The sequence below is a fragment of the Lingula anatina genome, chromosome 3 (assembly GCF_051362555.1).
Source record: "Lingula anatina isolate TDL-2025a chromosome 3, LinAna3.0, whole genome shotgun sequence".
Classification (NCBI taxonomy): Eukaryota; Metazoa; Brachiopoda; class Lingulata; order Lingulida; family Lingulidae; genus Lingula; species Lingula anatina.
The window spans coordinates 18,893,000-18,908,958 of NC_141769.1; the positions used below are offsets into that span (position 1 = coordinate 18,893,000).

Consider the following 15,959-nt stretch of genomic DNA (forward strand, 5'->3'; position numbering starts at 1 on the left):
GAAAAAACCTATAGGTGTATATCTTAACGAAAACTAAGCTGGAATAATTGTGTATTTACTTTAAAAAAGAATTTACAGCAAACTGTTCCTTCTATCCAAACTAAAACGATATCTAACATTGGAAACAAGAAAACTATTTTATAATGCACATATACTACTACAGCTGTGCAAAACTAGAAAACACAAACTTCAAAAACGTGGTGCAAGAATCATTCTCGATATCCCGGAAAAAGAAACCAAGAACAATCCATCAGTTGCACTATTCAAGAAACTAAACTGGCAAACAATATATGAATAGATAGAATTTAAGCAAGCAGCATTAGTTTTTAAATCGCTACATGGACTTTCACCAAAATACATAAGGTACTTACTGGGAACTTCAACCATAGTCACTACAAGTAGAATCACCCTATCAAGTAACGAGGGAAATATCAATTTACCAGTTGGCAGACATAAAGACATCATTCACAATATTTTGTCAAAAAAAAAAAAAAAAGAGATTAATAACGTTAATAATAAGGTTATTTTTAATTTTTTAATTTTTTTTTTTAATTTAGAGATATACTGGTACCAGGTTCGTAGACTATTAAAATGCTGAGGGTGGGGTTGTAAAGGGTTCAGCCGTTAAATGCCCAGAAACAGATTATTTGCACCGCTTGTGGTACTCGTCTAGTTGGCAACTGGACAAGAAGTGAAAAACCTCTAATGGACCGGAAAAATGAAAAAAAGATTTAAACTTGCCGCGTAATAAAGTTAAACCTTTGTTTCCATGGTTTTGTTTTGCAATATCCTCTCTATCCTTACTAATCGTTTTGGGAAAGATTTCAGAAAATTTTTATCTCATAAACTGTAACTTTACACATCACTATAACATTATGTATACTTATTGGAAACACGTGTTCAACTGATATTTTAGCGAATCTTTAATATGTACAATTATGTTTGTTCAAGAGTGAATTTAATCTTATTTATAAAGCAATCTGCCTGAATCGAAAGAGTATCTGAAGCTACTAAGCAAAACGGCGTAGCGCACCCCCCCCCCTTCCACCAACCCCTAAACACCACCACACCAGGTACACACACTCAAATTGCGGTTTAAAAATTATTTTACAATTGCAAATCTATCGCAAATGATTTTAAAAGTTAGTGACTATATATACCACTTAGGGTTTCAATTTACGATAGTACAACCTTAAGTCCTACAGTTAATATACCAAACACATTCTCATAAATTAAATCGCAAAAAAAAAAAAAAAAAAAAAAAAAAAAAAAAAAAAAAATTATAATAATTGAACTTCGCATCAATTTAACATCTCCAAATATTTCTTTAGAAAATTCGTTATACTTTTGTGTCGGTCTTTTTGCACATTTCTCAATCTGTAGCAAAATGTGTTTTTTTCACTTTTGTCTAAATTGTTGTCACTTAATCTAGGAAAGCAAAACACTTTACAGCTCCTCCATACTCAACAACAACAACTTTTCCGTCGGGGGTGAGGGCAACATCCTGTGGGGATTTCAACCCGTCTTCTTTAGTAAGAAGAAACTTCTTAAACCCTCCATCTGGAGAAAGTAGATGGAGGCGATTGTTTCCGTCATCAGCCAATATGATATCACCGTTTGCCAAGCAGCACATTCCCCTTGGTAAGCTCACCTGACCATCACCACAGCCTTTGGCTCCGTACGTGAACTTAAGCACACCGGATACGGGGTTGTAGGAGAGTACTTTGTGAGCCCCTGGATGTGACACGAGGACATCACCTGTTAAGCTGACTGCGACATATTTGAAAATATAACTTTGCAGTGGATCAGGAAAGGTATGGGCGACCTGCCCATCCTTGCCGTGAATGTTTATTGCTTCCTTTCCAGCAATGACGTACTGGCCCTTGCTATTCACTGACACTGCGTGCGGCTGTGGGCTGTAGAAACTAGATAGCAGGTTGCCTTCCCTGCTGTAGATCATCACCAAGTTATCTGACTGTGACCGCGTGACAACGTTTTCATCTTGATCCAATGCAATGCCAGTGAGAGTGCCTTCCTTCAACTCAGGGTTTATTATAGTCGCAATCAAACGCCTGTTAACATTGTACACGTTGATCTTGTTCTTACTCTTATCCTTGTAACCCCACACACCAACATACACGCGCCCTTCAGCATCTACAGCTACATGTGATAGTGTTTCCTTAGGATCAGTATTTAGGTCTACGCAGAATGACCACAACAGTCCCTTGTCCCTGGCATGTCGCACCTCACCCATACACTCACGAAGAACAGTTGACATATTGTTGACATGCTTGGTATCTAGGGTTAGACTCTTGGTGGTTGGGATGGTCGGTAACTTCATCTCCGTTAATTCCTTGCCACGTCTCAGGCAGTTTGCCATGGTCTGCAAGACTTCTGGGTCGGAACCGTGAATAATCAAGGCGTTGGTAAAATCCTTAAAGCTCGCAAAACATCCCTGGATTAATTCTAGTTCCTTTTCCATGGGGTCCAGAACTTCTTCCATCTGACTGGTGGCTTCGTTGACTACTCTACGCATGCGGTCCGCATTGGCTTGAACCAACTTTATGAGCTCTACCTCACGTTTTTCAATCGCTTTCTCGAGTTTCTCGCTCTGACAATGAAAATCTGCCTTGCGTTCCTTCACGTCTGAAATAAGACTTGCTACTTCTAACTCTTTCCTTTCTATCTCTTTTTGTTCGTTGGCCAAGCGATCTCTTCCACCTTTAGCAGCTGATGATATGTACTTGCAATCGTGATCTTTATGCTCAACTGAAACGCATGTTCCACATATAAACTTTTCGCAGCCACAACAGAATACTTCAGCCGGGGTCTTGTTGTCATGGTTACACAGAATTTGTTGGCGAGAGCGAAGTTCGCTGGCGTACGCTTCATCATTGAGTTCTTTCAATGGGATTAACTGGTGGTCGCGACATGCACCGTGACGTCGGTGTTCTGCACTGCAGTCGTCACACATGTTGTCATCACACTTCAAACATCTCTTTGTTGCATCTGCATCTACTGGGGGCTCTTTAAGGGCGCATGTCTCGCATTTGTCCTGCGTCTTTGCTTCGTCGACCTTGTTGACTACCTCAGCGAGGTTAGCAAGAAGACGGCTTTTCTCCAAGTCCTCTGCCCCTTTTTCTGGCAGCTGGCATTCCCTTCTACAGATGGGGCATGGGAAACGGCGGTTACGGTCGAGTTTGACCTTCACGTGCCCCTCAAGACACCTCTTACAGAAACTGTGGACGCAAGGAAGTATTTTAGGTTCTTTATACCTTTCATCGCAAATGATGCATGTCAGGAAATCTTCTTCGAGGATTTTAGAAAGAGCCATTGTGTTTAATGCAGGCCTTCTCTCTGTAAATAGAAAATAAATTTGGGTTCATGGGGAGAGGCGTATGCAAGAATAAGTAGGGAGCTAAGCAGGGCCGTAGCCTGAGCAAAATGCCAGGGGGGCAGTAAGCGGACACGAGGGGGCGAAGCCCCCGAGGGGGGAGGGTGTGGGAGAGGATGTCCCCCTCCCACGGTGTGGAAAATTTTTAAAAATTGTACGTATAATACTGCATTCTGGTGCATTTTAACTGTTATTTATTGCTTAATCAGTAGTCAGAAATTGTGGGTTCATTTTGCCATAAGCACAGTCATTTTTTCAACACAACACGCCAATTGGACTTTTTGGCATGAACTGAGTTGGCTAAAAACAGTACACCTTTGTAAACAGATTGTTGAATTATTGTCTAGTGCCCAGGAGTGCATTTTCTCACAGAATTGATACCAACTTTGCATTTATTTATTTATTTATTATTATTTTTTTTTTGCACCTCAAATCCCAGGGGGGCAGTTGCCCCCCCCCCCCCCTCCCGGAGGCTACGGCCCTGAGCTTGTAGAACAAGTTCGTCGGTTTTCCAATTTCAGCACCACTGTTACAGAAATTTTGTTCTTTATCTTGTTCGTCGCACTCATACTAGTACCCCATGATGACATAAAATATTTTTAGTTTCGGATGATGCTTCTTTTTGTTATCCTCTAACAGGGCCGAAGATTATTTGTGCTCTTTTCTTTTAGTTGAAAAATGTGCCATGAATTATCCAGAAACATGATGTCATCTGTGAATGTCTAGTGAAAACTTTATCTGTGGCCCTGGTAAAGGGTAACCTTTGTGTCATTTATAATATATTTTAATAAGTATTTCACTGAAGTGCTTCTAACAAGCCACTAGCGTTACAGTGCTCTGGAGCCTTCATTGTGACTGTCACTCTCATTTGAAATTTTGAAATTGACGACCTTTTTTGTGAAAAAAAAATTCTAGTGAACGAAATGCTGACTTGTCGATTAGCAAGTCTTCACTCAGGCTCGATTTCAACAGTATCGATGCTGAGCTGTCTATTTAATAGGATTGACATCACATATATTTTTCATAATTTTTTTATAAGTAATTATAAACTGACATACAAAACTCACACTATTGTGTACGGATGCTGTTATGAATACACATCCAGTTATTTTTTAATAATTTTTTATAGTGACATCTGAGCAAAAATACGCATAATCTACCCCATAAAATTCGTTGGTCAGAAAGTTTTGATTTACCTGTTGAATGTTTCCTCTGTTCACTCTGACAGACTTGGTCAGAACTGAATTACCTGTTCAAATTTCAGGATCTATCATAAATGAAAACTTTCTGACTATCAAACTAAGATCCAATGAAACTATTTTCACACCCAATAACATTCATTTAGCTATCCATTTTTACTCAGCATTATGTACCAGTTGATTCATTTATCAAAATGTCTGTCATTAAACAATTGGGAGGTCTTTAACACTTCATACCTAGGTTAAACAATCGGTTTATAGGTCTTTTTCAGGATAAATTCTTATCTCAAGATTACACCCCGACAGGCTCTGTATCAATGTTAGGGTTATAGTAAACATGAGGGTTAATGTAAACAAAATAATCCCCCTTTCCAGACGGAGGGTGGTGACGTTACCAACAAAGCCGGTAAAATTCAATTATGCATAAACAATTAATTTCGACTGAGGCATCATATTGACACAAAATTGACTTATCTAATCTTTTAGAAATATAGATAAATATAGGTGAAGGCGTTAAAAGGGTATTTTGTTGTTATCAGCGATAACAAAAAAATCCCCTTTTCAGAACTGATGAATATGCATAAAACCCGGGTCAAGTTTTAAGAAATCAGCATGAACGGGCCATTTTTTAAAAAGTTATTTTCCACTTTTTCGGCATATATGAAACACTGATAACACATTTCAGTGAAAACTGATTGGCCTATTGTCTTGAAACTCACAGTAGTGATCAATCCTACTAAAATACAGGACGTGATCGACCTTTTCAGATCAGGTCCGGTAACAAAGGAAAAGCTATTTGTCCTTCTGTATATATTGATGAAAAAGTAATAAACATTATTTTCAATTAAAATGCCATGTTCAACCTTTATAAATTACATACAGTGAAAGTACAAATACGAAATGTAAGCCGGGCATATATCACTTGAATTAACTTTCATTTCCACATTATCTTTATATAGCGAACAATCTACAACCTGGAGCTTTTAATCGAAATCTACTCCTTAAGTAAAAGTTACATGTACATCTTTCAAAATAAACAAACCCCTGATGGAAGAAAACATCAATTTTGACTTACCAAACGACTGAGTCAAATATGCAGTTTTAACAACATTCGCCTGTAACGATACACCTCTCAATGGATACAATCTAGGTCTGGTCTGATAAGACAATAACTTAAATAGGACAATCAGATCAAGCTTGTGTACACGCACGCGCAGTGGCTCGATATACCAGATTGCTTGGTTATAGATTAATACAAGATCAATTAAAAAATATATATTTTTAACGTCACCAAGACATCAACGATATACGTCGCAGCTACTGTATGCGTCAATATTTATTTAATGAACGCAAAATGATAAACCGACATAGTGGATTTAGAAAAGCAAAACAACGTAGGTGTGAGTGGTGGATTTATGTATTAAAATAAAGAGAATTAAAAATCACTGCATGGCTTAAAATTGTCAAATTAAAGAGTATTAACTTTCTTCAAAATCACATACTGAGGCTTTTTGTGGAGTGACACAGTGACGAATTCAAATTCAGCGGATCACCGGAAAGAAAGTCGAAACAAGATTTGCTGAAATAAATCAATCAGTTTGTAGCCGCGAGGTGTTCATGCCAAGTAAGTGTTGTGGTAACATTAAGTATTTATTGAAAAGGGAAAGAACATCCACCAATTTCATCTAAAGTTTCCCATTCTGTATTCGTTCATGAACAGTTTTGGTGTTCTAACGTTGCTCGTCTGTTATTCTTCGATCTTTTTCTGTCCGGCACATGTAGGATTGGGATGGTTTAGTTTTTTAAAAATCTACATGTGACTGAATACCGGACCTGGTGTCCCCTTAACTCACCGATACCGATAAAACTCTAGAAGCTGCTGGGCCACTAGCCACTGCCATTCCCATTGCAGACAGGGGGATATCATAGACAGTTTCTAGTCATGTGTCGTTGCCGAACCATATAACTGATCAAAATACTAAAGCCATGTACCGGGGTATTGACAAGTAACAAAAAGCTTAAATGATGTATTATCATATTCAAAATAAACAAGCGTTTATTACTTCCTGGAAGAATTAAATGCACATCAATGCTGTAACGAACACCAAAATTATTATAAAGGTGTTTAAAATCTTGATTGTTGTTTGGTGATAATGATGTACACATGCATTAGTGAATTTTGATGATGAACTAGTGAATTTTAAGAAATATATACCAATAAACTTGTATTTACATTTTCTTACACGTGTGAATCTGCATGTTTCGTAAAATAATTAAAGTAATGTAGTTTTTTATTTTGTACATTTTTGTTACTTACTCTTAAAAGTAGGTTGTCGGTGATGGCGATAAAAGGTGGACATTTTGTTATCAGCGATGACGGAAAATCTTCCCCTTTTCAGATATGGTCAGGTGACAAGGGGGGGGGGCTATTTTTGCCTGCTGTCTTTATTTTACGACGAAAAATAAAATTTTATCCTATGTTTACAAATTACGCACAAATCAAAGGATATAAATGAAAAGAAAAACAAAGTATAAAGCACTAAAACTGTCTTTCATTTTCGCCTGGCGTGGAAGCCGTCATAGGGTGCTTTCCATTCAAATTAACGAATCTATCACATCTATCAATCTTTTACACTACAACTTTTACTCAGTTTTCTCAAAATGAATGTTACATTTGTCAAAAAAGGCAAACTCTTGATGGAAGCCACATCACTTTTGACTTACCAAACAGCGGAATCAAATGTACAGTTTCAACAGCATTCGCCGCTTACGTATAACCGCACAAGGTAGACAATTAAAGTCTGGTCTGATAAGACCACCATAAAATAGGACAACTTGTTGATCAAATAGGCAGGCCAAGTTTGTGTATAGGCCCACGCAGGGATCGATATACCAGTCGCTGGTTGATACTTTGATTAATAAGATTAATTGGTAAATATGAACCATAAGATAACGATAATAGAGAGAGAATTGAGACTTGAATGTCTTATGTCTCAGCTACTGTAGGCGTCAATATTTGTTTATGACAAAATAATAATTCTAAATAGTGTATTTACAAAAGCAAAATAACGTAGGTGTGAGTGGTGAATTCTGTGTTTGATAAACTAAAATCGCCATGATACTATTTTCACAAAGATAACAAATCATTGCATTTGCACTTATTTTAAGAACACTTTTAATTGCAGAATAATGTTGCAACTAATATAAAATTATTATAAACGATTACAAATAAAAGTTTGTAGATATTAATTAAAAGATTAAAAGAAAAAGAAAGAAGACAGGTCTCTGTTAAGAGTAATTTATTTTGTAAGTTTTGGTTGTATAATAGGAATTTGTGAAAGTCATCAAAACTGAAAGACACTCGTCTGTTACCTTTTAAGTCCCCAAGCATTAGAGGATTTATCAATCCTTTCGAGTTATTTCTTAAAAGGAAAACCTTTACTGACGTCGCTGTGCTATCCTCTCTAACACATTTGACCGATTTCTATGGAAAAGTCGCAATTCGTTTGAAGACGGCTGAAAGCAAAATTCTCCAACCGATAAATAGGCACGTAACTGGAGGGCGAAACTTTTAGCAATGATTTTAATTCAATGTTCACTATCTAACTTAGTGATGCGTTTTAATTCGTCTTCTGGAATTTAGAGACATTCCGGATTCGTGGGCTGAGAAAATGCCGAGGGTGGGGGTGGGGGTGAGGGGTTAAGTAGGGGATTACAGGTCCACAAGTAGGTTATTTTCAACTGAACGAAAAGTAAAAGTTTTCTAATGGAACGAAAGAAAAGGTTTCAATGTTTTAACATTTTAAAAAATGATGTTCTTTAAAAGTAATTAAAAAATTCAACGGGATGGGATGAATTTGGGGAGGCGTGCAACTGTGTCTGCTATATTATTGTGAAAAGGTAAACATAGCTTCGTAGATAGCACTGTTACCAAACGTTCATGTGATTGTTACTACACATAAACCGTTTTCACAGACAGACATATATCAAATCTATTGGTTAGTATGTTTTTGAGATACCAAAGGTCAATGGAACATATTAAATTAATAGCAAACTACACATGATGCAGTACCGCAGTAGACTTCAGTTCATCGTTTTACCCCCCCCCCCCCCTTGAGTGTATATGCCTTAAAAATCAACAGGTCTGACAAAATTTTACTTTGCCACAACGCAAGTGAACACCCTATGTGTTCTATAAACATCTGATATCAAATGAGATGAGGAGTAAAAATCTACTGACATTTAATCATTTGTTCACTATGAAGGCATTGGCTCTATCGCTGTGTGAAGCTTTACTTCACGCTCAGTCTAAGTATTATTTGATTTGTTACGGTATTCATTTCAAAGTGATACATTTCAATGTAAAGGATAGTGTCACCCTTTGGCCAAAACTCCTTATTTTTTTGCCTTACACACATTCTTTGGGGTAATAGATAAATCTTCTCTGTTCAGTGACTAAATTAATTAAAATTTACATATATGAAATCTTCCGGGTGACGTCACAATTTTGATTTTGGGGTAAAAACTGAAAAATTGGATTCTCAATTTTTTTTCCGAACGAGCACCCAAGATCAGCCGTTTCAACACCGATTTAATGACACCATTTAGTACTCCAAAACCCTGCCAGCGATTTTTCTTAAAAGTCTTAGTTTAGATTTTATTGTTGCAAAAGCAAAATAATGCCTTAAATGATTTAAGGCAAATTTGAAATTCGGGGCTCATAACTCCTTAACAAAAACATTTAAACCAAAATAACGGCAAGGATTTGTAGTCCATACCCTTCTGGCCCCGCGGCGTGGGGTTCGGGGCCCGCTGAAGGGTTCCAAAGATTTTTGGTATTTAATAGGGAAAACGGTGACATTTGGTACGGTTTAGATCTATGATTCAGCTAGAAAAAATTCTAATTTCAGAAGGGGACCAATGGTATGATTTTTTTCAGAAATCCAAGGGGGTTCTGGACCCCCTGACACCCCTCTTTAAATCCGCCATTGCCTGGTCAATTTCGCTAATTGTCGTAATAAAAATCATGTTCGGGTATTAAGTTTTAACTTAGATTAAAATCCCCATATCGATTGCTACCTCACCTCAAAATAGGTGTTAAATTAAGGCCTTGAGTTACCTACGCTTATTCATTGCAACGTAAATACATAAACGCCTATATATTATATTTTCGACACCGTTTTATTTATTTATTTTTTTAATCAGCACAAACACAGATGCATATTTTTATAGTTAGATGCAGGAAAAACTCATTATCACTATTTGGATGATAAGAAATGCTTACAATACCCTTAAACATTTCTTAATTCATCATTGTTTTTGTTAAGACTAAATTCACCAAATAATTCGATGTGCGACTATTACATGTAGCTATATTTTACTAAATTACATCGCCATTTCATAAAATCAATTAACGATAAAAAGGAAGATGTGAGTTGCTGCTAGTCTTTATTATCAAATAATCATTTGGCATTGATCAGTAAGTGTATTTTTCCATAGGAAAACATTCACGCTGTTGTTCTTATGGTCAGAAATCGATCACTTTGTGGAGATGACACCCACAACCACCAACAAAAATTAGTGAAAAAGCAAATTAATTAAATAAAGTTAAAAGAAAAACGCGCAACTCTAGAATTTATCTGCTATACCCATTAAACAGCAAATATTTGTAAAAAACAATAACTAAATAGAGTCCGCCAATTCTGCTCACAAGGAGACGCCGTACATGTACGTTAACCATTTTGTCAGATGGCAGGCCCATAAACGCCAGTGCTGTGTAACTTCAGTGTTTGAGTAACTTCAGTACAAAGCACAGATTCTTTACTGCCCGTTTTGGGGAAAGAGTGATATCATTATTACACAGAACAAAATAATGTTGTCGCTAAATGTTTGAATGTTCAATGTATAATATTTCCAGAGACGATGGCTGGGTTGTGATGTTTACTGCAGATCACCAGATATACATTAACTTCTCACGTCAACATAAATAATTATTTCGTACAAGGGTTCAACAAATATTTAAGTGAAACTTTAATATAAACAATAATATTATTTTTGTTCAGGAGTAAATAATACAACCCTCCTACACAGAATGAGTTACTAAATCTATAAAGCAAAACTACTAAGCAAGTAGAGCACTCAACACACACACACATACACACGCACACACACACCACCGTACCACCACCACCACCACACCAGGCAAACGCACTCAAACGGTTATGAAAAGTTTTTTACAAAAGCAAACCTATCACAAGTGATTTAAAATAAATAAGTGTCTTTTATTAAAATAAACCACTTAGAGTTTCAATTTACAATAGTTCAGCCTTAAGCGGTACTGTTTATATACATGTACCTACCAACATTCCCATAACAAATCAAATCGCAACAACGGTTCAATTTTAAATCTTTCAAATATTTCTTAAAAATTCAATATACTTTTATGTCGGCCTTTTTGCATATTTTTCTCGATCTGTAGCATAATGTTTACTTTTCACATTTCGTGTTTTAAATTGTTCTCTTAATCTTGGAGGGCAAAGCACTTTACAGCTCCTCTATTCTCGACAACGACAACCTTTCCATCAGGGGTGAGGGCAACATCCTGTGGGGATTTCAACCCGTCTTCTTTGGTAAGAAGAAACTTCTTAAACACACCGTCCGGAGAGAGAAGATGAAGGCGATTGTTTTTGTCATCAACCAATATGATATCACCGTTTGCCAAGCAGCACATTCCCTTTGGTTCGTTCACCTGACCATCACCACAGCCTTTGGTTCCGTACGTGAACTTCAGCACACCGGATACGGGGTTGTAGGAGAGTACTTTGTGAGCACTGGGATGTGACACAAGAATATCACCTGTAACGCTGACTGCGACATGTTTGAAGACATTGCCTTGCAGTGGATCAGGAAAACTATGAGCGACCTGCCCATCCTTGTCGTGGATGTATATTGCTTCCCTTCCAGCAATGACGTACTGGCCCTTGCTGTCCACTGACACTGCGTGCGGCTGTGGGCTGTGGAAACTAGATAGCAGTTTGCCTTCCCTGCTGAAGATCATTACCAAGTTATCTGCCTGTGACCGCAAGACAACGTTTCCATCTTGGTCGAATGCAATACAAGCGAGACCGCTTACCTTTAACTCAGGGTTTGTTAAAGTCGCCATTAAGCGCCTGTTAATGTCGTATACGTTGATCTTGTTCCTCTCCTTATCCTTTGTACACCATACACCAACATATATGCGCCCTTCAGCATCTACAGCTACATGCGATAGTGTTTCCTTAGGATCAGTATTTAGGTCTACGCGGAATGACCACAACAGTTCCTTGTCCCTGGCATGTCGCATCTCGCCCATACACTCACGAATGACAGTTGACATATTGTTGACATGCTTGGCATCTAGGGTTAGGCTTTTGGTGGTTGGGATGGTCGGTAGCTTCATCTCGGTTAATTCCTTGCTGCGTCTCAGGCAGTTTGCCATGATCTGCAAGACCTCTGGGTCGGAACCGTGAGTAATTAAGGTGTTGGTAAATTCCCTGAAGCTCACAAAACATCCCTGGATCAATTCTAGCTCCTTTTCCATGGGTTCCAGGACTTCCTTTTCCTGGATCATAGCTTCGTCCACTTCTTTACGCATGCGATCCCCATTGGTTCTAACCAACGCAACGAGATCTTCCTCACGATTGCTAATAGATTTCTTCAGTTCCTCGCCGTGACAATGTAAACCCGTCTTGCGTAGCTTCATGATTGAAAGAAGACTCGTTACTCTTGTTTCTTGCTGACCAATCTCTTCTTCGGCGGTGGCCAAGCTATCTCTTCCACCTTTGGCAGCTGATGGTATGTACTCGCATTCGTGATCTTTGTGTTTAAGAGAAACGCATATTCCACATATGAACTTTACGCAGCCACAACAGAATACTTTAGCCAGGGTTTCGTTGTCATGGTTACACAGAATCTGTTGGCGAGAGCGAAGTTCACTGGTGTATGCTTCATCATTGAGTTCGCCCAATGGGATAAGCTGGTGGTCGCGACATCCACCGTGACGTCGGTGTTCTGCACTGCAGACGTCACACATGTTGTCATCACACTTCAAACATCTTTTTGTTGCATCTGCATCTACTGGGGGCTCTTTAAGGGCGCATGTCTCGCATTTGTCCTGCGTCTTTGCTTCGTCGACCTTGTTGACTACCTCAGCAAGATTAGCAAGAAGACGATTTTTCTCCAAATCTTCCGTCCCCTTTTCTGGCAGCTCGCATTCCCTCCTACAGATGGGGCATGGGAAACGGCGGTTCTGGTCGAGTTTGACCTTCACGTGCCCCTCAAGGCACCTCTTACAGAAACTGTGGACGCAAGGAAGTATTTTAGGTTCTTCATACCTTTCCTCACAAATGATGCATGTCAGGAAATCTTTATTGAGTGCTTTTGAAAGAGCCATTGTTTTTGATGCAGGCCTTCTGTAAATAGAGAATGAAATTAGGTTAATGGGGAGAGGCGTGTGTAAGATCTTAATACTTAAAAGTATGGGGCTTGTAGAATAAGTTCATCGATTGACGTCTGTTACCCGTTTTCATAGGGTTTTCCTTTTTCAGCAACAGTGTTACAGAAATTTCGTTCTTTATCTTTGCTACTCAGACGTATACTTGTACCGCTTGATGACACTAAATATTTTCCGTTTCATACAATGCTTCTTTTTGTTTCCCTCTACCAGAGTATTTGTGCTCTTTTCTCTAAGTTAAGAAATGTGCCAGAAATGTGTGTATGTCTAGTGAAAAAGCAATCCGTGGCCCTGGTAAAGGGTAACCTTTGTGTCATTTATAAAGTATTTCAATAAGTATTTCACTGAGGTGCTCCTAACAAGCGACTAGCATTACAGTATATATATTCTTTGGTGTTCTTTGTGACTGTCACTTACATTGGGAATTTTAAAAATGACGACTTATTTTGTGAAAAAAAGATATTCTAGTGAACGAAATGCTGACTTGTCGATTTGCACGTCTTCACGTAGGTTCGATTTCATCGGTATCGGTATTTCATCAGTATCGATGCTGAGCTATTTAATGACCTTCGCTGTAAATTTACATAATCAAATATGTGGCAGTTAAGTTGATATCATATAGGATTGACATCACATATATTTCATCTATTTTTTATTAGTAATTATAAAATGGCATATTAAACTCACACTGTATTTTGTACGGATACTGTTATATATACACATTAATTGAGATATTTTAATGTATTTATAATGACATCTGAGAAAAAATACGAATAATCCACCCAATAAATTCCATTTAGCTGTCCATTTTTATGCAGCTTTATGTACTAGTTAGGTCATTCGTCAATATGTCTGTCATAAAACAACCAGTAAATAATTAACAGATCAAACCTTTAGTGGTGGATACCCCCCTGACCCCCCTTTGGTTTCTGAAAAAATATCACATCAATATTCCCTTCTTCCTTCTTGAAATTAGAATTTGGACTAGCTAAAACATAGTTCTAAACCGTACCAAAGGGCACCGTTTGCCCACCAAAACACCAAAAAATTTTAGGGATTTTGAGCAGGCCCCGAATCCCGAACCGCACGCCAAGGGGGCGATGGTCGACTTTGCATCAAAGGTCTGTCGTTCCAGACCCCCCCCCCCCCCCCCCCCCCCCCGAACCTAGGTTAAGCAATCGATTTGTAAGTCTATTTCAAGATAAATTCTTATCTCAAAAAAAGTCCGACAGGCCCTGTATCAGTTGTAATGTTAATGTCAATGTTAGGAGTACAGCAAACTTGAGGATTAATGTAAACAAAAAAATCCCCCTTTTAGACATGTATTCAGACGTAGGGTGGTGACGTCACCAACAAAGCAATTATAAAATCGGCAAAGTTCAAATATAGGCCTCCATCAACAGTGAATTTCGACGGTCACATCATATTGACACAAAATTGACTTTTCTTCCATCGTAGAAATACAGGTAAGCATGACCTTACATTTAAACGGATAAAAATCGTCCTAGATCTATTTTCACTTTCAAATCTTGTTGTGATCGAAATCGGAGACCATTTTATAAACCTTGCCTTCTAAATTTCATTCAAATATCACAATTGATGATGAACTTTGAATTCCAAAGATGAAATATCGCATACCGTTAGAAATCAAATAGTACCACGGGCGAAAATTTCTATGTATTTTACTCACCAAAAGCTTCAACCAACCGCACCCTTCACAACACAGTTTAAGACGCAACTGTCGCGAACCGCAAGTAAACAGAAAAAAACCCGGCGTGTATTTTTAGTCCACAATCCCACGTAGTAGTGAGTGGATGGGGACACAATGAACTTATTGACGTCACTGAGCGTTTAAATAGAAAAAAAAAGCCAATCACTGAACGCAGTTTATAGCAAGGTTCAGTCTTTTTGTTGAAGTTGAATAAGGGTTTTGGGATTAAGGGCTTTGGGTTAAATGTAGTTGAATTTTATTGAAGTTATTTATCTTACTGGCCGTCATTATACTACAAGTTTGTCGTTCTCATTTGAAGTTTTCATTGTGACATCATAGGCCCTAAGGTTAAATCCGAAGGTTAGTGATATCACCAACAAAGCCATATTATACAGGTGGCAGAGTTCAATCAAACATAGGTAATTAATCACAACGGTGGCATTATATTGGCAGAAAATTATCTTACCTTGCAGAAATATAAGTAAGCTTGACCGTATAGTTAACATAATCTTTGGTCTATTTTCACTTATGGTTACACGAATGGTTCTCTGTTGTGATCAAAGTTGCCATATGACTGAAGTGGAGACCATTTTGTTAGCCTCGCATTTTAAATAATTTAAATTAATTGTTATAACAATTGATGAGCTTTGAATCCCAATGAAAATATTTAATAATTCAATAAATCAAACAGTACTGTCGGTAAAGATTTCCAGGCATTGTACTCATCAAAAGCTTTAACCACACCCTTCACAACCTTTTTTTAATGACCTGTGAAATGTACAAATTATTCTAACACTTTGTTGGCCTCTGAACTTATTGAACTTTAACATCATTCACACGCTTCCAAAGACCCGTGAACTTATCACATCAATACTTTTATAGGGCTTAGATATTTTCCACTTCTTATTGGATTTTTTATCAATTTTTTTTATTTTAGATTAAAACACAGCTGTTTTGACTGGCACATATAATTTTAAAACAGAAAAAATCCCTCGTGTATTTTTAGTCCATAATTCCCAAGCTTATCGACTGGCCAACCAGCTTGTGCCCTCAATGTTTATATGACAACAAATTTTTTTTTAAAAATGTCGTGGAAAATATTTTAGTAAATTTACTTAAACCAGGATGAGTACAAACTATTCATGTTCAGGTTACTGCATCATT

General features: G+C 37.7%; 2 protein-coding genes across 2 annotated transcripts; both read right to left on the reverse strand.

The window, feature by feature from the left end:
• Nucleotides 1-1,284: 1,284 nt before the first annotated feature.
• Nucleotides 1,285-3,358, reverse strand: LOC106163998 (E3 ubiquitin-protein ligase TRIM56-like). The gene has a single exon (XM_087009287.1). It carries the CDS (start codon nucleotides 3,332-3,334, stop codon nucleotides 1,424-1,426), a length of 1,911 nt encoding a protein of 636 aa, XP_086865413.1. The 5' UTR covers nucleotides 3,335-3,358; the 3' UTR covers nucleotides 1,285-1,423.
• A 7,492-nt stretch (nucleotides 3,359-10,850) lies between these two features.
• Nucleotides 10,851-14,830, reverse strand: LOC106181579 (E3 ubiquitin-protein ligase TRIM56-like). Its single transcript, XM_087010079.1, has 2 exons — nucleotides 14,775-14,830; nucleotides 10,851-13,043 (listed from the first exon to the last, which is right to left on the reverse strand). Exon 2 carries the CDS (start codon nucleotides 13,022-13,024, stop codon nucleotides 11,114-11,116), a length of 1,911 nt encoding a protein of 636 aa, XP_086866205.1. The 5' UTR covers nucleotides 13,025-13,043; nucleotides 14,775-14,830; the 3' UTR covers nucleotides 10,851-11,113.
• Nucleotides 14,831-15,959: the final 1,129 nt, after the last annotated feature.